The sequence below is a fragment of the Bufo bufo genome, chromosome 1 (assembly GCF_905171765.1).
Source record: "Bufo bufo chromosome 1, aBufBuf1.1, whole genome shotgun sequence".
Lineage (NCBI taxonomy): Eukaryota > Metazoa > Chordata > Amphibia > Anura > Bufonidae > Bufo > Bufo bufo.
Window position 1 is genome coordinate 719,689,497 of NC_053389.1, and position 22,560 is coordinate 719,712,056.

Sequence of the window (22,560 nt, forward strand, 5' to 3'; positions counted from 1 at the left end):
TTTTCTGCATGATGTAGATCAGATTTTGGTAAATTCTCATCCACTTTGCAGGCAATATGCTACGGGTTTTCCGCACACAAATCCACAAATGAAAATCCACAGCATATTCAGCATGTGCGAACATAAATGTGCCCCATTTTTGTATTTGGGAAGTTCATGAATGCAGCTCTGGTCTATGGGATCGGTACAGGCTGAGTGGTAATATAGTTACAGAGTTGATTTACATTTTATGTAGGTTGTGTCTTTGTGTAAATAGAGTTAATCATAAACTTTAGGGGTCTCTGTAGAAAAAAGATGGTCAAAAAAGTTAGTTATTTTATCCACTAACATGTCAGGCTCTCTGATGGAAACCAAATGGTCCAAATTATAGTGAGTACAGTCCACCGGGCACCGTTTGTTTCCATCATTTGACAGAAATCGACCTTCCATTATGTTCACTGTTCTGCTGCTATAATGGAGCAGAACAACAGAAATGATTTACCCCTTCCTGGCCGCCGCCGTACTTGTACGGGTCCTTAAAGATGGAACCCACTCACGAGCACAGAGGGCGCCATAGCCTGTGGGTTTCTGCACTTTTAAACAGCAGACACCCAGGGCTAATGTCTGCAAAACCCCTCACATGCTGCGGTCAAATGTGACCACAGCATTTGAGAGCAGAAAACCTGGGAGCGATGCACTCCCGGGTCCTGAACAGCTCCCCCGTTTGGCGACTGGGGGAGCTGTTCTCTGCTATAGCATGGGTCTGTCTGAAGAAATTCATGCTCTTGCAGCTGTAGTTCTTATGGAGGCCTGCAGGTGCAGGGCTTCATAGGAACAAAGCAAATCGGCAATGCATTGCAATGTAAGGGAGAAGCAATCTAATAATTATTTTATAGTCACCTAGGATTAAAAAAAAAAAAAAAGTTTTAAAAAAATATTTTCAAAAATAAAGAAATATAAAAATTCTAATCACCCTTTTTCCCCTTAATTACAATAACATTAAATAAACAATAAAACATAAACATCATAGGCTTTGCCATGTCCCAAGCTATTAAAATATAAACATATTTATCCTGTACGGTGAATGTGGTTATGGGGGAAAAAAATCTAAGTGTCCGATTCGCCATTTATTTGTCGCTTCACCTCCAAAAATTTAATAAAAAGTGATCAAAAAGTCATACAAACTCCAAAATGAGTATCAATAAAAACTACATACTGCTCCACAAAAGAATGAGCCCCCACACAGCTCCAAAGACTTAACTATAAAAAAAGTTATGGGGTCAGAACATGGCAATGAAAAGAAAGGAAATCAATTTTTCATTTTAATTTTTTTTTCAGTATTAAAACACAAAAAAAACTATATGAATGTGGTATCGTTTAAATCCTACTGACCCGTAGAATGAAGGGCATAGGTCAGTTTTACCGGGAATGCCATAAAAAAAAATTCCACCCTATTTGGAATTTAGTTTATTTCCAGCTTCCCAATATTAACTGGTGCCATTAGAAAGTACAGCTTGTCCTGCAAATAAACAAGCAGCTGTTGGAATGGAAAAATAAAAAAACTTATGGATCTGAAAAGGCAGGAAGTAAAAAAACGAAAATGGAAAATCCTCCGGGGCTGAAAGGGTTAAAGGCGATCAGACCATAGCCTCACCCGTGGTCAGAACAGTCAGGGATGGTTGATGTGGGCTCTGGAGCGGTTCTAGGCCTTGCTTTGTGTGAAGAATATCTGAAGCGACAGAATTCTTTATGGTTTTGATCATGAGCTCCCAGGATCGCTGGATGTGTGGGCAGCTCGAGATTCATTCCTGCCATTTCCAGATGATTGCCGGAGTTCTATTCTCATGCATTTCATGTTTTCCCTGTACCGTTCCTGCTGTTCTCTCATTTAGGGAAGTTTATCTCCCCTTCTCCCCTTTCAGTAAGACGCAGTGTAGTGTGACTCCCCACGCTGCTACCTTTCAAGCCCTCGCTACATTAACACCCACTTTTCCCTGTTTATGAACCCCCTTCAATAAAAGAATACATTTTCTCAGCGCTGCCGCTCCTGTAATTATGTAGAAGACCAATCACTCATTATTTGCAAGATAGATGAGGCTAAATAAGCACAGCATTAATAATTTACAAGACTCTTCATTATGCCAGTGTATGGGCTGCGAAGACCCAGCAAGAGCAATGCCAACCCTTAAACAATGGCGTTCCATCACCGCGGCCCCATCCTGCTTCACGCTTGTTAAACAGAGACATGGATTATTCTATCAAATGCTCTTCTAGTTTCGGCTCCCCCACTGCAAGCGAACAGCTTCTGAAATGCACCTCCTATAGTCCCCCCTCTGCACGTTAATGACTCCAGCCATGGGTGATATTAATTCTGCAAATATTATAAACATGATTAGCTTGCACTCAGAGATTTATGGCGCCAGAGTTTTCCAAGTGCTGCTGTCAAGGTTCATGCTGGCATTTCATTATAGTCGGTGGGATCAAATGTACCAAATGATCTGTAAGGTTGTGCTAGGCAGGCACTCCCTCGCTGCGTACGCGTTACATGATGGAACGGTCAGAATAATGGACTAATCACGTAATGTAAGGACTGATCCCACCCGAGAATAAAACCAGTATGATGTGCGCATTGACTTGGTTCAGATCATGTTCATATTAGGGATAGTTAGGCGGTTTTCTTTCTTGGAACAGTGCCGCACCTGTCTACAGGTTATAGGTGGTATTGCAATACTAGACATAACCTGCGCTGTTTCTAATCATTATGGCGGAGATTTACTAAATATGGTGTAATGGAAAACTGGTTTAGTTCCCCACTGGAACCAATCAGGTTCCACCTTTCATGAAAAATGAAAGTTGGAATCTGATCGGTTGCTTTACACCAGTTTTACTAAATCTCCCCCTATGTTTTTCTATCCCCTTTAAATCCATGGAAGAGTCTTTACTGGAGCATGAGTCTCACTATAAAAACAACCATTCTGACGAATATTTTTCACTTCCCTTTACGCACCACAAAATGAATCGAAATCGATATGACCGCTTGATTTGTAAAACCATTCTACACAGCATGAATTATTTATTTATTTTTATTTTATTGTATTATTTTCCTTTTCCTTGTATAGCACTAACATATCCCGCAGCAATGTACTGAGATTGTCTCCATCCAATGGGCATATCTTTTATTATATCCCAAAAATATGTCGGTATGAATATAACTATTTTTGAATATTGCATTATACAAATTGGAGCCCAAATCCTGTAGGTGTGCTCACTTTAAATAAAGTTCTACAGATATTATGTGCTGCTATATTCCACCACATACTGTGCCGTTATATTCATTACAATCAGTTTGTATACCAGCAGAGCATACAATCTATCATTTGAAATATATTGACAGTTGCAAGGTTTTATCTACAATCACTTTCAGAGAAATGTAAAGCAGATGTGTGTGTCTACATCTAATACGGGACCAGGACTGGAGATAGGAGCTTTTAGGATGATTTTAGGGAATATATATAATGTGGTGTCTTGCAGGATTAGACCATTATACAGTAGATGTCACATGGTAACTGTCACGAGGGTATCAAGAGCCACGTCTGACTCCGTTATACCCGGGGTCAGGAAGTCGCAGCGGGTGGCTGCGCGCTCTATATCTAAAGATCACGTTGTTTTTTAGTGATTGTTTTCTGTGTTTGCCTTGCTATCCTTTTTGTCTCTCTCAGGGATCCGTAGCTTCTCCTCCTCAGCTGTTTCTTGTCTGCCACTCCCTACCTCCTTATATTCTCCCCTCACACTTCTCTAGTTGCCAGTTATAGAGCTTCCTGCCTGGACATCTATACTGACCCACTGGAGTGGTGAATCCTGCTTGTCGTTCCTGAGTGCTACCCTCCGGATCCCTGTTGGGCTTATTGTTGTCTCCTGTTGTCTCCCACCTGGGAATATATGTTGAGTCTGTGTTGTCTGTCCTCCCCTTGGTGTTTTCCCTTAGAGTTAGTGGTGCGGACTAGTGTTCCCATCGCCCTGTTCACTACCTAGGGCTCAGCTCAGGGAAAGCCAGGGCTTTAGGCACGTGATCGGCGTACGGGTGAGGAACCCGTCTAGGGACGTCAGGGCAGCCAGGTGCCAGCCGCCAGGTGAGTCAGGGGTCACCACCTTCCCTCTCACTTGGGCAGGGCCTTCCTCGTTCCCTCCCTCTGTGTCACGTATGTGATAGCCACGCCGACCGTGATATTATAACTGGCCCTTACTTTTTGAAAAAAATAAAATAAAAAAAATTTATATAATTTTTTTTTGTTTTTTTCTCTCTCTACTTAGAATCCAATATGGATCCTATTAATGCCTTGGCAGAACAGCTTCAAAGCCTGTCTTTGGAGGTGGCAGGATTGAAGGCGTCTGTTCTCCAACAACAGCAGCAAATGCAGCAGACCGCACCCCCAGCGGTTGCTATGGGTAACCAGGTTGTCACTGAACCCAAGGTTGCTCTTCCCGACAGATTTTCTGGGGGAAGGGACAAATTTGCGACGTTCCGTGAGGCCTGCAAATTATATTTTAAGTTGCGCCCTTACTCCTCAGGTCATGAAGAACAGCGGGTAGGGATTGTCATTTCCCTGCTTCAGGGGGATCCGCAATCCTGGGCGTTCTCGTTACCCCCTGGTTCTCAGGCTCTCCGGTCAGTGGAGGGATTTTTTGGGGCTTTGGGTCTCATATATGATGACCCTGACCGAGTCGCCCTGGCTGAGTCGAAGTTGCGGAGACTCCTACAGGGAGATCGGTCAGCAGAGGAATATTGCTCAGAGTTCCGTAGGTGGGCTACGGATACTCAGTGGAACGACCCGGCTCTCAGGAGTCAGTTCTGCTCTGGGTTATCTGAAAGGGTTAAGGATGCACTGGCGCTGTATGAGACCCCCCTTTCCCTTGATGCTGTTATGTCCCTCTCTATCAGAATAGATAGACGTCTTAGGGAGAGATCGAAAATTCCGGAGCAATTGGTTACCTCTCCCAAGCAGCAGTTAGTCTGTACGGACTTAGACGAGCCTATGCAGCTAGGCGGAACTTCTCGTCAGGTCCGTCCTCCCGAGGTTCGCCGTAGGGGGGGGGGCTTGTTTTTTCTGTGGGGGGAGGGGTCATTTCATTAATGTCTGTCCCTCCTTTCTCAAAAACAAAAGACCGTCGGAAAACTACTAACCCCGGGCTGTGCGGAGGATGTCAGCCGGGGGGTATACGTTTCCTCCATACGAACATCTCAATTTGTGTTACCAGCGGTCATTGTTTTTGGTGTTAAGACGGAGTCTATTTCTGTTTTTCTAGACAGTGGAGCAGGGGTAAACTTGATTGATGCCCATTTTGCCCGCACTATGGGTTTGTCTCTCTGTACGCTGCAGAGACCTATTCCCGTATTCGCTATAGATTCTGCTCCTCTGTCTCAGAGAAACCTCACCCACATTGTTCGTAATTTACACCTTCGGGTAGGGGACCACCATAATGAGTGTCTTTCATGTTACGTTCTGGAGGGCCTTCCCTCTCCGGTGGTATTGGGTCTTCCCTGGTTGATAGCGCACAATCCAGTGGTGGATTGGCAGGCCAGGGAGATATTGGAGTGGAGTGAGCATTGCAGAGAGAATTGCTTAAATAACAATTGCTTAATCGCCTCCATAGCTTCCCTACCTACATTTATTTCGGACTTTGAGGATGTTTTTTCTGAAAAGGGTTGTCAGAAACTACCACCTCATCGTCCTTATGATTGCCCGGTTAACCTGATTCCCGGGGCAAAATTACCCAAGTCCAGGTTGTATAATCTTTCGGGTCCCGAGAGACAAGCCATGAAAGATTATATCTCCGAGAGTCTGGCTAAGGGACACATCAGACCCTCTTCTTCACCCGTGGCTGCAGGGTTTTTCTTTGTTAAAAAGAAAGATGGGGGCCTGCGTCCTTGCTTAGATTTCCGTGGGTTAAACCAGATAACCATCCGTGACCCATACCCTCTTCCTCTCATTCCTGACCTTTTTAATCAGATTGCGGGTGCTAAGTGGTTCTCCAAACTTGATCTTAGGGGGGCCTACAATCTGATTCGTATCAGGGAAGGGGATGAGTGGAAGACAGCTTTTAACACCCCTGAGGGGCATTATGAAAATCTAGTTATGCCTTTCGGTCTGACCAATGCCCCTGCTGTCTTCCAACATTTCGTTAATGATATTTTTAGTCATCTCATCGGCAGGTTTGTAGTCCTATACCTAGATGATATCTTAATTTATTCGGCTGATCTGAAAACACATGAGGTGCATGTCAGGCAAGTACTGCAGGTCCTACGGACGAATAAATTATATGCGAAAATTGAAAAATGTGTCTTCGCTGTTCAGGAATTACAGTTCCTGGGATATCTATTATCTGCTTCAGGTTTCCGCATGGATCCTGGGAAGGTCCAGGCAATTTTAGATTGGGATCTTCCTGAGAACCTTAAAGCCCTACAACGGTTTTTGGGTTTCGCTAATTTCTATAGAAAGTTCATTAAAAATTATTCAGTGATCGTTAAACCCCTTACCGACATGACTAGGAAGGGGACGGATTTTTCCAAATGGTCTGTCGCCGCTAAAGATGCATTTTCCTCTCTAAAGGAGAGGTTTACCTCGGCACCTGTTCTAATTCAACCTGATGTCTCCCAGCCTTTTATTGTCGAGGTAGATGCGTCAGAGGTGGGAGTGGGAGCTGTATTGTCTCAGGGTCCGTCTCCTGGCAAATGGCGTCCTTGCGCTTTCTTTTCCAAAAAATTATCTTCTGCGGAGAAGAATTATGATATTGGTAATAGGGAACTGTTGGCGATTAAACTGGCGCTTGAAGAGTGGCGTCACTTCTTAGAGGGAGCAATCCACCCCGTCACGGTGATTACGGATCACAAGAACCTTCTGTACCTAGAATCGGCTAAGCGTCTCACCCCTAGACAAGCTAGGTGGTCGCTATTCTTTACCAGATTTAACTTTGTAATCACCTATCGTCCTGGGGCAAAAAATACCAAGGCAGACGCATTATCTCGTAGTTTCCCTGGAGGGGGTAATGTTTGTGATCCGGTACCTATTTTACAAAGAGGAGTGGTTGTCTCTGCTGTACACTCTGTTCTAGAGGGAAAGGTGTTAGAGGCTCAGGGGGACGCCCCGGCCTCTTGCCCCTCAGAGAAATTGTTTGTACCGTTAAACCTGCGTCTTGAATTATTAAAAGAACATCATAATTCGGCACTTGCTGGACACCCGGGTAGTAAAGCAACCTTGGAGCTTTTATCTCGTCGTTTTTGGTGGCCAAGGTTGCGTCAGGATGTAATGGATTTCGTGTCTACTTGTTCTACTTGTGCACGCGCGAAAGTCTCTCATACACGTCCAGCAGGGTCTTTATTGCCACTTTTTATCCCCAATAGGCCATGGACACATCTGTCAATGGATTTCATCACTGACTTACCGTTGTCGGCGGGTAAAACAGTTATCTTGGTAGTAGTAGACAGGTTTAGCAAAATGGTACACTTTATTGCGCTACCCGCACTTCCTAATGCTAAAACTCTCGCTCAGGTGTTTATCAGTGAAATCGTGAAGCTTCACGGGGTCCCTTCCGATGTGGTTTCGGATCGGGGAACCCAGTTTATTTCTAAGTTTTGGAAAGCTTTTTGTTCCCGTTTGGGGGTTCACTTGTCCTTTTCCTCAGCTTTCCATCCTCAGTCGAATGGACAGACTGAGCGTACCAACCAAAACCTAGAAACATATTTAAGGTGTTTTGTGTCTGAAAACCAAGAGTTGTGGTCATCATATTTACCGTTAGCTGAGTTTGCCATAAATAATCATTATCAGGAGTCCACTGGCAAGTCACCATTCCTTGGTGCATACGGTTTTCATCCCCAATTTTGTACTTTCAAAGAGGGGGGGTCTTCTGGGGTTCCCGAAGAGGAAAGGTTTTCTTCATCTCTTTCATCGGTATGGCAGAAGGTGCAAGTTAACTTGAAAAAGATGAGTGGTAAATATAAATGCATGGCCGATAAGAAACGGTCGCCAGGTCCGGACCTAGGAGTGAATGACTATGTGTGGTTGTCTACTAGGAATATTAAGTTGAAGGTTCCTTCTTGGAAACTGGGTCCTAGGTTCATTGGTCCCTATAAAATAGTAGCCGTCATTAACCCTGTGGCTTTTCGCCTGGACCTACCTCAGACTTTTAAGATCCATAACGTCTTCCATAAATCGTTACTCAAGAAGTATGTTCCACCTCTAGAACCATCGCCGCTGCCACCTCCTCCTGTCATTGTGGCTGGTAATCTGGAGTTTCAAATAGCCAGAATTGTTGATTCTCGTCGGGTCCGCCGCTCTCTTCAGTATCTGGTGCATTGGAGGGGTTACGGTCCCGAGGAAAGAATGTGGGTTCCAGCGTCAGAGGTAAACGCCAACAGGTTAATTCAGACTTTCCATGCCTCTCATCCGGAGAGACCTGGTCCTGAGTGTCCGGAGGCCCCTCGTGAAAGGGGGGGTACTGTCACGAGGGTATCAAGAGCCACGTCTGACTCCGTTATACCCGGGGTCAGGAAGTCGCAGCGGGTGGCTGCGCGCTCTATATCTAAAGATCACGTTGTTTTTTAGCGATTGTTTTCTGTGTTTGCCTTGCTATCCTTTTTGTCTCTCTCAGGGATCCGTAGCTTCTCCTCCTCAGCTGTTTCTTGTCTGCCACTCCCTACCTCCTTATATTCTCCCCTCACTCTTCTCTAGTTGCCAGTTATAGAGCTTCCTGCCTGGACATCTATACTGACCCACTGAAGTGGTGAATCCTGCTTGTCGTTCCTGAGTGCTACCCTCCGGATCCCTGTTGGGCTTATTGTTGTCTCCTGTTGTCGTCCACCTGGGAATATATGTTGAGTCTGTGTTGTCTGTCCTCCCCTTGGTGTTTTCCCTTAGAGTTAGTGGTGCGGACTAGTGTTCCCATCGCCCTGTTCACTACCTAGGGCTCAGCTCAGGGAAAGCCAGGGCTTTAGGCACGTGATCGGCGTACGGGTGAGGAACCCGTCTAGGGACGTCAGGGCAGCCAGGTGCCAGCCGCCAGGTGAGTCAGGGGTCACCATCTTCCCTCTCACTTGGGCAGGGCCTTCCTCGTTCCCTCCCTCTGTGTCACGTATGTGATAGCCACGCCGACCGTGATAGTAACTGTGTCTAGTGATCATGTTACAACTTCCTTATATTGGCATTGAAAAATCAATATACATCAGCAGGTACACACTATTTGATGTCCCTATAAAAAGGAACAACTACATCACGACAAAAAAAATAACATATACCTAAATTTCTTACTTATTAATTATATACTTATCTTTGTGGGAGCTGGAAAACCTGGAAATTCAGATGTAACTGCAAATAACTCCAATATTTGTTCATTCGACAATAAGCTGGTTCCTCAAGTATTCAGCAGTAACCTGCTGAGAAAGTGCAAAGTAAGTGTTCAGTTTATCTGCAGCGCTACCACAGGAGAAATTAGGAATTACATAGTGTTCATTCTCATAAATGCCTCTAATGAACAAAAAAAATGACATCCATTGAATGGAAATCTTTCAGTTTTGGAAGTTCTTTCAGTATGAAAATAAAAGAAAATCACCCCAAATTCTCTAAACTAGAGAGACGGACAATTACTAAAATTTTGAGCAAAGAACGAGATAGTCTGGAAAAGTCTAAAAAAAAAATATGACGTGATGGCCGCAACTATAGCACCAACTATAGCAGGCTAATTCAGTCTCCTCAGCAACAAAAGAGGAAGAGAAACAGGGGATCCAGAGGGGCAAGGAAAAATAGGCGAATAGTAATACCACCAAGTCCTAAGAGAAACTGGATGTAGGCAGCTCTCCAAGTATGTCCTCACCAAACCAGAAACCAGTATGTGTCAAAAAGGCCTATTCTGTCCAGTCAAAAATGTTAACGAATTTGATTTGTTTCATCAGGAAGTTGACATTATCTAGATATTTCCTTCTAAATTCGGTACCTGCAAAGACTCCAGCCATTACCGAAGTATCCACTAGCAATTATACTGGCAGCACTGTGCTGGAAACAACAGACCTCCCCCCAAAACCCGTTACTACTATCTTAAACCTAAATCATCCTTTTGCCCTATAAAGAGCCGAGGTAACCATTTAGAAACATGCTATTCCCTAGTAGCTATAGAATTCAGGTCGGTCAAGAAATCTACAAAGATGAGCCAAATTTAGCTAGGGAGGAGATAAAGGCTATTAATTCTTTTACCACCAACCGCAAGATCATCATCCAAAATGCCAATAATGGAGGAGGGGTGGTCATTCAGGATCAGGCCCTATATATTTTGTAAGTGATGCGCAATTCCTGAAAGTGGAGAGTCCTCATATGCTAATCTACTACCAAAGATCCACTAGAACTTGACAAATCCTTCAGGCTGCCCAATAGTTTTTCGATAATTTAGGGAGATCTCTTTCCAAGAAACCCAGAATTACATACAGTATCTCACAAGTAAGTCCACCCCTCACATTTTGTAAATATTTTATTATATCTTTCCCTGGGACAACACTGAAGATCTGACACTTTGATACAATGTACAGTAGTCAGTGTACAGCTTGTATAACAGTGTATATTTGGTGTGCCCTCAAAATAACTCCACACACAGCCATTAATGTCTAAACCGCTGGCAACAAATGTGAGTACACCCCTAAGTGAAAATGACCAAATTGTGCCCAATTAGCCATTTTTCCTCCCCGGTGTCATGTGACTCGTTAGTGTTTCAAGGTCTCAGGTGTGAATGGGGATCAGGTGGGTTACATTTGGTGTCATCGCTCTCACATTCTCTCTTACTGGTCACTGGAAGTTCAACATGGCACCTCATGGCAAAGAACTCTCTGAGGATCTGAAAAAGGAATTGTTGCTCTACATAAAGATGTCCCAGGCTATAAGAAGATTGCCAACACCCTAAAACTGAGATGCAGCACGGTGGCCAAGACCATACAGCGGTTTAACAAGTCAGGTTCCACTCAGAACAGGCCTCACCATTGTCGACCAAAGAAGTTGAGTGCACGTGCTCCGCGTCATATCCAGAGGTTGTCTTTTCAAAATAGACGTATGAGTGCTGCCAGCATTGCTGCAGAGGTTACAGGGGTGGGGGGTCAGGGGGTCAGCCTGTCAGTGCTCAGACCATACACTGCACACCGCATCAAATTGGTTTGCATGGTTGTCATCCCAGAAGGAAGCCTCTGCTAAATATGATGCACAAGAAAGCCTGCAATCAGTTTGCTGAAGACAAGCAGACTAAGGACATGGATTACTGGAACCACGTCCTGTGGTCTGATGAGACCAAGATGAAAATATTTGGTTCAGATGGTGTCAAGTGTGTGTGGTGGCAACCAGGTGAGGAGTACAAAGACAAGTGTGTCTTGCCTACAGTCAAGCATGGTGGCGGGAGTGTCATGGTTTGGGGCTACATGAGCGCTGCCAGCTGCGGGGAGCTACAGTTCATTGAGGAAACCATTAATGCAACATGTACTGTGACAGACTGAGGCAGAGCATGATCCCCTCCCTTCGGAAACTGGGCAACGGGGCAGTATTCCAACATGGTGACCTCCAAGACGACCACTGCCTTGCTAAAGAAACTGAGGTTAAAGGTGCTGGACTGGCAAAGCATGTCTCCAGACCTAAACCCTATTGAGAATCTGTGGGGCATCCTCAAATGGAAGGTGGAGGAGCGCAAGGTCTCTAACATCCACCAGCTCCGTGATGTCATCATGGAGGAGAGGAAGAGGATTCCAGTGGTGACCTGTGAAGCACTAGTGAACTCCATGCCCAAGAGAGTTAAGGCAGTGCTGGGAAATAATGGTGGCCACACAAAATATTCACATTTGGGCACAATTTGGCCGTTTTCACTTAGGGTTGTACTCACTTTTGTTGCCAGAGGTTTAGACATTAAATTGAGGGCACACCAAATTTACACTGTACACTGATTACTTTACATTGTATCAAAGTATCAGATCTTCAGTGTTGTCCCATGAAAAGATATAATAAAATATTTACAAAAATGTGAGGGGTGTACTCACTTTTGTGAGATACAGTATAGGCGAGTGCCTACTTTCAAGAGTAGCCCAGCACCAAGCAGACTCAGGAATAAGACTGGCACCAACATAGGTGCCATCCAGAATGGAGAAGCTTCAAGCGCAGTATGAGTTGGTGTGCTGCATGACTATCTGAAACAAAAAGAGGTCATTCAAAATATACTACAGCAGAGGAATTTTTATTACCTCTTATCTGAACTATTCATCCACCTATGTGATATAGTTCTTGGAGTGCTCTTGTGGCCTCCAATACGTTGGCTGAACCACCCAGAACCTTCAGGAATGCATAATTAAACACACATCAAATATTGTTCATCAGAAACATAGCATTTCCGGGCATGCAGCTACCTGTCAGGCAAAGAACTCCTCAGGATTTTCCATGACTCAAATTGAACAAATCCCACTGCTTTGCATTGATTGTTGTGAGAAATTGAAAAGAAGGAAAATGTTCTGGATTTTTAAATTGAATTCGATGTCCCCTCTGGGCACATTTATGATTGCTTCTCTCTTTATGTATTTTATGAGATAATGGTTTTACATTTATTGTATCAGGTTTATCTACTTCTTTATACTTCGATATACAGTACATACAGTGGATATAAAAAGTCTACACACCCCTTTTAAAATGTCAGGTTTCTGTGCTGTAAAAAAATGAGACAAAGATAAATCATTTCAGAACTTTTTCCACCTTTAATGTGACCTATAAACTGTACAACTCCATTGAAAAACAAACTGAAATCTTTTAGGTGGAGGGAAGAAAACAAAAAAAAACTAAAATAATGTGGTTGCATAACTGGGGATGTAGCTGTGTTCAGAATTAAGCAATCACATTCAAAATCATGTTAAATAGGAGTCAGCATACACCTGCCATCATTTAAAGTGCCTCTGATTAACCCCAAATAAAGTTCAGCTGCTCTAGTTGGTCTTTCCTGAAATTTTCTTAGTCGCATCCCACAGCAAAAGCCATGGTCCACAGAGAGCTTCCAAAATATCAGAGGGATCTCATTGTTAAAAGGTATCAGTCAGGAGAAGGGTACAAAAGAATTTCCAAGGCATTAGATATACCATGGAACACAGTGAAGACCGTCATCATCAAGTGAAGAAAATATGTCACAACAGTGACATTACCAAGAACTGGACGTCCCTCCAAAATTTATGAAAGGAGGAGAAGAAAACTGGTCTGGGAGGCTACCAAGAGGCCTACAGCAACTTTAAAGGAGCTGCAGGAATATCTGGCAAGTACTGGCTGTGTGGTACATTGGTGACAACAATCTCCCATATTCTTCATATGTCTGGGCTATGGGGTAGAGTGGCAAGACAAAAGCCTTTTCTTACGAAGAAAAACATCCAAGCCAGGCTAGATTTTGCAAAAACACATCTGAAGTCTCCCAAAAGCATGTGGAAAAAGGTGTTATGGTCTGATGAAACCAAGGTTGAACTTTTTGGCCATAATTCCAAAAGATATGTTTGGCGCAAAAGCAACACTGCACATCACCAAAAGAACACCGTACCCACAGTGAAGCATGGTGGTGGCAGCATCATGCCAAGGGGCTGTTTTTCTTCAGCTGGAACTGGGGCCTTAGTTAAGCTAGAGGGAATTATGAACAGTTCCAAATACCAGTCAATATTGGCACAAAACCTTCAGGCTTCTGCTAGAAAGCTGAACATGAAGAGGAACTTCATCTTTCAGCATGACAACGACCCAAAGCATACATCCAAATCAACAAAGGAATGGCTTCACCAGAAGAAAGTTTTGGAATGGCCCAGGCCTGAATCTGATTGAAAATCTGTGGGGTGATCTGAAGAGGGCTGTGCACAGGAGATGCCCTCGCGATCTGACAGATTTGGAGTGTTTTTGAAAAGAAGAGTGGGCAAATCTTGCCAAGTCAAAATCTGATATGCTGATAGACTCATACCCAAAAAGACTGAGTGCTGTAATAAAATCAAAAGGTGCTTCAACAAAGTATTAGTTTAAGGGTGTGCACACTTATGCAACCATATTATTTTATTTTTATATTTTTTCTTCCCTCTACCTAAAGGATTTCAGTTTGTTTTTCAATTGAGTTGTACAGTTTATAGGTCACATTAAAGGTGGAAAAAGTTCTGAAATGATTTATCTTTGTCTAATTTTTTTATATCACAGAAACCTGACATTTTAACAGGGGTGTGTAGACTTTTTTTATATCCACTGTATGTATACATTCATTATCAATACACCATTTTTATCCATTCCTATATTTGTTTATTCATGTACCATTGATCTTAGGTGCACACAGCTTTCTATCTTCCATGAGTCCTGTTTTTATGAGTTCATCACTACTCATTCTCATCTAATTCCGTATACATCCTCTCTCGATCCTCCCATCTTCTTCCCCACTACTTCCCTATTCTCCATCTTCCATCACTGCTTGGTAACCCTCAGGCCTCCCCTTCTACCTTTGCCTTCCCTCTGCATTTTGTACCCCTTCATTTCTCTCCTCCACTTCTTCTGCTTCCATTCGAGCTTTACTAAGCAAGCGCTGGATCCTCGACCTCCATGGCAGCCCAGCTCTAGTGTCTCTGTCAGCACTCACACTGAACTGCCTGATCAAACCTCAATGTGCAGGCGCTGGGTCACTTAGTGTTTTCTCTCCTCATTGTGACCTGGCGCATTTTCAGTTAGGGGTTGTCATTTCAGCTACCACTTACACTGAGTGCCTGTTCTCGATCCCCTCTGTTCTCTTCATCCTACACATCGCTGATGCGATGTGTAGCCATTGTTACAGTTGTTTCTTAGCCCAGGTCTGCGAGCGTTGGCAATAGTGTTCCCGGCCCCGCAAAAATATAGAGCATGTCCTATTCTTGTCCACAATTGAGGACAAGACTAGGCATTTTCTACATAGCCTTAACCAAATGTAGCCTTAACCAAACTTTAATTTACTGTACATGATTTGTCAGCAGAATTATAGTGCTATAATGCTCTTAAAACTGCCAAAACATATTTATTATGGATTTATGCTAAATGTATGCATGTCAATACAATATAATGAGTTTTGCACTAACTTTGTTCCTTTGGGGCGTGGTTGGTGCCCAAAAACATTACAGTCCTGTGTATTTAAAGCTGATTCGTTGTATGGTGATATATGTCCTTATCTAAAGAAAGGGGTGTCTCCCCGAAATGCCTTCAATCATGGAAAGCGATGGCCCTGGGACTCTTTTGCTCTTCATACTTCATTCCCATTAATGGATTGTCTGTGTAATGCAGGAGAGGAAGGTCCTCCAGAACGTGAGAAGCTCCTTATAACTGCTTTCCACCAAGAGAACCCACCTGGGTCCTACTCCTCATACTAAAAGGGCAGCTGATTTTGCAGAGGGGACTTGTGGTTAGCCAGGCATCTAGTACATGTAATATTACATAGATGTATGAGTATTACATGGTGACTATTCAAATGAATGGCCAGCCATGTATTACATAGTGGGCTTGAGTCTGCTAAAATGGGAGATGCTCCTAAAGAACAGCTCTCCATCCTGGCCCGTATAGTGGGGGCCTCCTTCTATGATAGAGAATAAAAGGCAGAACAGCACAAGCCCTGAGCCAGTGCTGCAAAGTTAGTTGCAGAATAAAGAAGACATTTTAAGGAAGGAGTGCTGTCTCCCTTGTATATTTTTGCTACCTCTATGATGTCTATATGTCCTAACGGGCAGGGGTTGGCTTCATGAGAATTCCCTCAAAGGGTATATGAAAATAGTTTGGACAACCCTTTTTAGATGAAAGGGAGTGTGTTATACTTGCAGTTTTTGCTTATAGTGATATATTGCCCTCATTTTGTGTAGGCCACAAGTCCACTTTAAAGCATCATCATTTTAGCTATTTTAGAGGTCTTGATGGGAGTCACAAACACTACAATAAATACAACCGTTTCTTTTCCGCTAGACGAGGAAGGCAGTGTAAACACAGGGAACACAATGGACCAGGTCAGCTGTAAAACTGAGCCATCGATACGGTGCTCTTTGATTCCTCACAGAGGTTCTGGATTAGAGCCTATAAAAGTTATTGATCAGAGAAAGCCATAAAGAGCAGTGTACACACAGTGGTCCTGTGGGAGACGGGAAGAGAACAGGCTGCACCATTTTTATGTAGCCCATCATTCAATGTCCTTTGTGATACATGGACAGGGACCACTTGTGTTTACTGAAGACAGACGCAGGTACATAACTGGTATGTCCCCAATGTGAGCCTTCAAGATATAACTTTTTCTCCTGTGGATTATTAGACTGAAATGAAGACCTCTTTCCATGGTACAGTACAGATTTGTGCAATTACTTCAAGAGTAGATGTTTCCTCCTAGATGCAAATAATGTCTTGTGATGTCAGCAGAATAAATGTCCTGCAACTGAGATTTAATAAAAAGTCATCTCTCTCATGGGAAATTCTCCGTTTTTTTTTTTTTCTTTTTCAGACTATGATTTTAGACCGAGTTGCCGTTCTCAGCACACGCTTGGTTCACACAAACCTTTCGCTTGTCTATTACAATGTCTTCTTCCAGATGTGTAAAGCCCATGGTATTGGTTATGATGTGAAGGTGAGCATACAGGAGTATATAGATTAACCATATAGTACATGTTGTAAATGATTACAAACGCTTGTTACAGGGCTCTGGGGCAGCTTCTTTCCCAATTCGCAGGTCATCACCACATTTACTTTATGCTGCACCTATTTATGGGTGCAGAAAGTTCATTTCTGATCATTGCCCACGTTTAAGGCTACATTCACACGTCCATGGTGTGTTGCGGACCCGCAAATTGCGGGTCCGCAACACACCAGCCCGTCACCCCCATAGAAATGCCTATTCTTGTCCGCAAGCTGCGGACAAGAATAGGACATGCTCTGTCTTTTTGCGGAGCTGCGGACCCATAATCAGGGCCGCGCTCCGCAATTGCGGCTGCAGACAGCACACTGTGTGCTGTCCGCATCCATTCCGTCCCCATAGAGAATGAATAGGTTCACACCCGTTCCGCACACATTTTGCGGACGTGTGAATGGAGCCTTATGCTACATTTTAATGCAGCAGTCACCCCCTCTGTACGGGGATGAACAGTTGTTAGTACGATCATTCGTTGTACATTTTCCTTGTTTGCTGGCAGCACATTCCTGTTTACAAAGGGAATTATACTGTCGATGAACAAGAATTTTTCGTGCCACATAAAGCCACTTTCACATTTGCGGCGTGCTCTCCGGCAGACTGTTCTGGCAGAGAAGAGCCTGCCGGAGTACTCTGGATCCAGCATAGCCGGATGTTACCGTAATGCCCGCAGACCACATCGACTATAACGGGATCTGGCAAAGATCCGGCTACTACACAGCAAACATGCCGGGATTCGGCCACATAAAAACATAGTTTTATTTTCTGGCCGAATCAGCTAGGCCAGATCCAGAGAAGTCTGTGTGAAACTAGCTGGGTTATTGGTGCCACCTTTACATGCATCACTTATCAGGAATGAAGGTTTGTAGAAACGTTCATTTCTGATAATTGCCCAAATCCTTGGCCCATCTAAAAGGACCCTAGAAAGCAAGGCAGTGATTGGGTCTGTAGAAAAATAAAAATGTTTGAGGAGCAGGACAGCCGAACGATGTATGAGACATTTGCATTTCAGGCCATAACAAGCTGACCATGAGTTTATTATTGAAATTATGTTACATGGAGGTCGGGCAGATAATCAGCCGTTGACCCTTCTTACTTAGCAGCAAGTTATCTTAGGAGTTAATATATATTGATTGCAATTCTATCCAGGTCACAAAGTGACACATTTTCCTTTACTTCCCAGGAAAAAGAAGGGACAGTGTTTGCGCTATTGGAAAACCAGAAAAGGCATCGCATAGGAATGATGTGAGTACACCACACCAGGTCATCAGTATGTGCTCAGTCCCATTCTCACCATCCATTGGATAGCAGCTCAGTTCCATTCAGGTGAGCTGTGCCTAGGCCATGTGACGGATGAATGTGACATCACTGGCCTAGGTGATCAGCAGGGGTGCTGGGCTACCGATCAGATACTGATTGCCTATCATCAGGATAGGTCATCAGTATAAAACACTCAGTAAACCACTTTAAGGATGGCCCCAATGGTTCTGTTGATCAGAAAGATTGGTGTTAAAGGCCCTAGACTTTAGTATCAGAAGCTTAGGTCACATTAACTTGTAGGATTTAAGATGGAGTATTGACAACATATAATATTGAAGCAAATGCCTCCACTTATGTTCCCAGCAGAGTAGATCCCATAAACAGACAATGAGACGTGTTTTAAGTCATTTGCAATATACTGCATCCAGCCAAGTGTCTGATTCTAGATTGCACCTTGTGCTTGCACAGCCAAAGGGTAGTTTTTTGTTGTTGGCCTAGTTGACTGGATGCACAAGCTTCTGTTTTCAGTAAATGAGGGTTAATCTCTGAAATAATTTGGTCAAAAAAGCTGAACTGCTCAGGCCACCACTACACTAGAGTTTAATTTGTTTTTTTTTTGTTAAATATGACATACTAAAGCAGTCAGTGAGATGGTGGGTGCATATTCTTTTAGCTGTATTTATGGTGACTCGTGTATACTCTAGGGAGTATAGAAGCACACTAGGAAATGTTAAGCCTCAACCCTACAAGTCAGCACTGATTCTTTCAATATGGTGTTCTCCAAATTCCCCCAATGACCCTATTCTAATTTGTAGTGCTCAGAGCTGATTGTACCAAGACTAGGGGCAGTGATGAGCGGCAGGGGCAATATTCGAATTTGTGATATTTTGTAAAAAAGTGCCAATATTCGTGATAAAAATTAGCGATTAGAATATTCGCCATCAACACTAACTAGGGGTACATGCTGTAACATACAGTGGATGTGGGCCTACTGTACCCTGAGCTTGTGAACTAGGACGTATACCTGGCAGCGCGACCACCTTTTTTACAAAGACTGGTTTATTGTGATTTTACCTGCATCACACGGAGGTCAGCGAAGCCGATCTAACATCAGGAAATGCAGTGGAGAACTTTTTAGTTTGTTTTTGTTTTGTTTTTCCATCTAGCCCAAACTGACTGGTGTAGCTTTGGGCTAGACCTGAGGGCATTATCCTGGCAGTCTCCTGGTTTTTACCCTTTAACCCCTATACATAAATCTGGTCTTCACTGCAGGGGAGCCACCATGCCACTACCTATTGGAATAGTCATGTGGAACAGTTAATACTCGTAGTCAGGAAACAGGCTGAGGATAAGGTAGGCAGAGTTTGTACATATCGATAAAACATGTTCAATGTAAGGGTAAGCAGGTAAGGGTCAATACGGTAAACAAGCAGAAGTCAGGACAGGCAGCAGAGGGTCAGAGTCGGTACACGGGCAGACAAACAGAATGAGCACACTTTCACTAGGTCTAGAAAGGAATTCTCCCCTAGGGAAAGTAATTTGAAGTGGCCAGCCATAGGCTGGGGAAGATAAGGGTGTGCTCACTGGCCCTTTTAGAGCTGGGGTGCGCACATGTGTGCTCTAAGGCCAAACACAGGAGACCAGTAAGAGGAGAGCAGGCCACGGCCTGCTGCACAAGAGAAGGAAGATCTACTGGACTCCAGCAGCCGAGCATTAAATGGTCAGCAGATCCGAGCTGTAATTTTACAGAAATGTTGCAGATGCTGGGACTTTCACTCCCTTACAATGAGAACTGTATTGACGCTATTGATGTAGGCCCCCAACCCTATATATTTTGTCAAACTGCCTAAGAACCTGGAATTAGTGTGAGTGACATAAATAGGCATTGCCTATATGACTTTGCATGATTGGACATATATAAATAGGCCTGTCCCTTAATCTGGTAGTAAGGGTAAACTGATACATATAAGTAAATGGTAAAATAATGTGTGTATTGGGACACTGACCAGCTTCATTCTGAATCTCATTACCAGGAGCATAGCTGAGGACCTCCAGGGAGCATTGATGACCTTTGCACGCAATCTGTTCATCATCCATCAGGAAATATCAGCCCCTAACATGCAGGGAGAAACTAATTTCAAGGTGAGTTGTTAATTAAGTAACGATTTCAGCTCTGTTTCGGCAGTCACTGGGAAGGAACGTGTACAGAGGAGCTTCATTCTTCATGAAAACATCTTTCAGTGTCTGGTAATTACTGTCCTGCAAGAGAGACAGAGAGTTAATGATCGGCACGAGGTTCCTATCACTGGGAGATGATATGTAACAATGAGATGATTTATACTGAAAGGTTACATGCATCAATGGGGAAACGGACAGACTCCCAGTGAATAGTTATAGCCGACATAGTTATGGGACATTAAGTTGTAAGTAGATATTACATAACACTTGTAAATTTGAAAGAGTAGCTATGCTCAGAGGGATTACTATCCATTGGATGCATTGAATAAACATGAGATATTTGCTGGATTGCCACTGAACGATTTCTCCTAAAGTATTCACTTAAGGACGGAAGAGTCCCTCCATGGTTAAAGGGGTTGTCTCACTTCAGCAAATGGCCTTTATCATGTAGAGAAAGTTAATACAAGGCACTTACTAATGTATTGTGATTGTCCATATTGCTTCCATTGCTGGCTGGATTCATTTTTCCATCACATTATACACTGTTCGTTTCCATGGTTACGACCACCCTGCAATCCATCAGCGTGGCCATGCTTGCACACTATTACTTACGTATTATACTCACTTAAATAGCGCTGCTATTTTCCGCATCGCTTTCCAGACATCAGCATCGGGCCGTCCCCAACGGGGCTCACAATATAAGTTTCCTATCAGTATGTCTTTGGAGTGTGGGAGGAAACCGGAGAACCCGGAGGAAACCTCGCTGATCAGCTGTAGGTGACCACTTGGGTCTCTTCCTAGGCCATGTGACATCACGTTCATTGGTCACATGGCCTAGGCGCACCTCTGTCTCATTCAAGTGAATGGGGCGGAGCTGCGATACCAAGCAAAGCCGCTATGAAATGGATGGCGTTGTACTTGGTAAGCACAGGTGAGGGGAGCATCTTCCTCAAACAGCTAATAAGTGAGGGTGTCAGGAGTCAGACCCCCGCCGATCTCATATTGATGGCCTATCCTGAGGATAGATCATAAACATGTAAATTCCAGGGAACCCCTTTAAAGGGCTTGTCTCATCACGACAACCCCGCCCACTTGGGCATATGGACATCATAGAGGGAGGTCGCCATGTTTTTGCAAAATGGCTGGTTAATGACGGCTTCCTACAGCAAAATCGGCTGCTTTTGGGAGTTGGACTTTAGTCAGTTCTAATTAAAGAGGTGGTCTATAAAGAAACAAATTAATTCTGCCATTATCTTATGGCTTGGCCCCATAGTCATCATTGGTGACATCACAGAGAGTAGGGGGGTGCATGCAGAGAAGGCATTCTTTGTCTTGTCTGCAAAATCCAGGAAACATACAATTGGTGGCAGTGGTCTAATTGCCTGTGACTAGTGTTGAGCGAACTTCTGTTTTAAGTTCGGCGTCTAAAGTTCGGCTTCCGGTTAGCGGAGAATCCTGATATGGATTCCGAATTCCGTTGTGGTCCGTGGTAGCGGAATCAATAATCGGCCATTATTGATTCCGCTACCACGGACCACAACGGAATTCGGAATCCATATCGGGATTCTCCGCTAACCGGAAGCCGAACTTTAGATGCCGAACTTAAAACAGAAGTTCGCTCAACACTACCTGTGACCTTTAGATCATGGTCAGTGCATTCTATATGAGGAAATCCAGGGAGTACACATATCATGCGCCCCAATAGTGTAAAACAAATATATACCTAAATACTTACATAAATAAATGTAGTAAATTGTAAAAATATATAAAATGCAGTGAAAACATTTAAAAAAAGGTAAAAAATAAAAAAAAAAGCCCAAAAAGAAGAACACACCTGAACCAGTATAAGCACATTTGAACCAGCATTAGGCTCTGTCCACATTTTTGTAAATTTTTCCATTTTTGTGTTCCGTCAGTGCTAGATCTGTCATATTACGGAAACCAGCATAACCCAGCGGTCCCTATTGACTTATAATAGGGTCTGTTGGATTGGACTGATAGAATTACCTGATGGAGGCCCAGAGCGGAAATGTGATTTGAGCCTTAGGCTACTTTCACATCTGCATTTTTGCTGGATCCGTTATGGGTTCAGCAAAAACGCATCCGGTATATAATACAACCGTCTGCATCAGTTCAGAACAGATCCGGTTGTATTATATCCCAACTGAACAAGACGTATCCATCACTAAATCCCTTGTAAGTCAATGGGTGCCTGATCCCTTTTTTTTTCATGTCTTGATCAGTATCCCATGACCAGGGCCGTTTCTAGGGGCGGGCGGGCCGGGCGGCCGCCCGGGGTGCTGTCAGAAGGGGGGCGCCCTCTTGTTGTTTCTCTGCCTGTTATTACTCTCATGCCGTGCGCCCCCCTGGCTCCCTCCCTCTGAGATCTCGCCTGCGCCCGAGTGCCGAGTCCTCTGTCCGTACGTACCGAGTCCAGTCACTCAGCTCCGGTAC

At 43.8% G+C, this 22,560-nt stretch overlaps 1 protein-coding gene across 1 annotated transcript in view; it reads left to right on the forward strand.

Annotated features, from left to right (window-relative positions):
• IQCH (IQ motif containing H) overlaps nucleotides 1–22,560 on the forward strand; it is a 141,165-nt gene that overhangs the window by 115,809 nt on the left and 2,796 nt on the right. Inside the window, exons 18-20 of the mRNA XM_040414305.1 lie at nucleotides 16,486–16,608; nucleotides 17,852–17,913; nucleotides 19,962–20,070. Coding sequence (XP_040270239.1) covers nucleotides 16,486–16,608; nucleotides 17,852–17,913; nucleotides 19,962–20,070 — 294 coding nt within the window. The remainder of the gene's footprint in view (nucleotides 1–16,485; nucleotides 16,609–17,851; nucleotides 17,914–19,961; nucleotides 20,071–22,560) is intronic.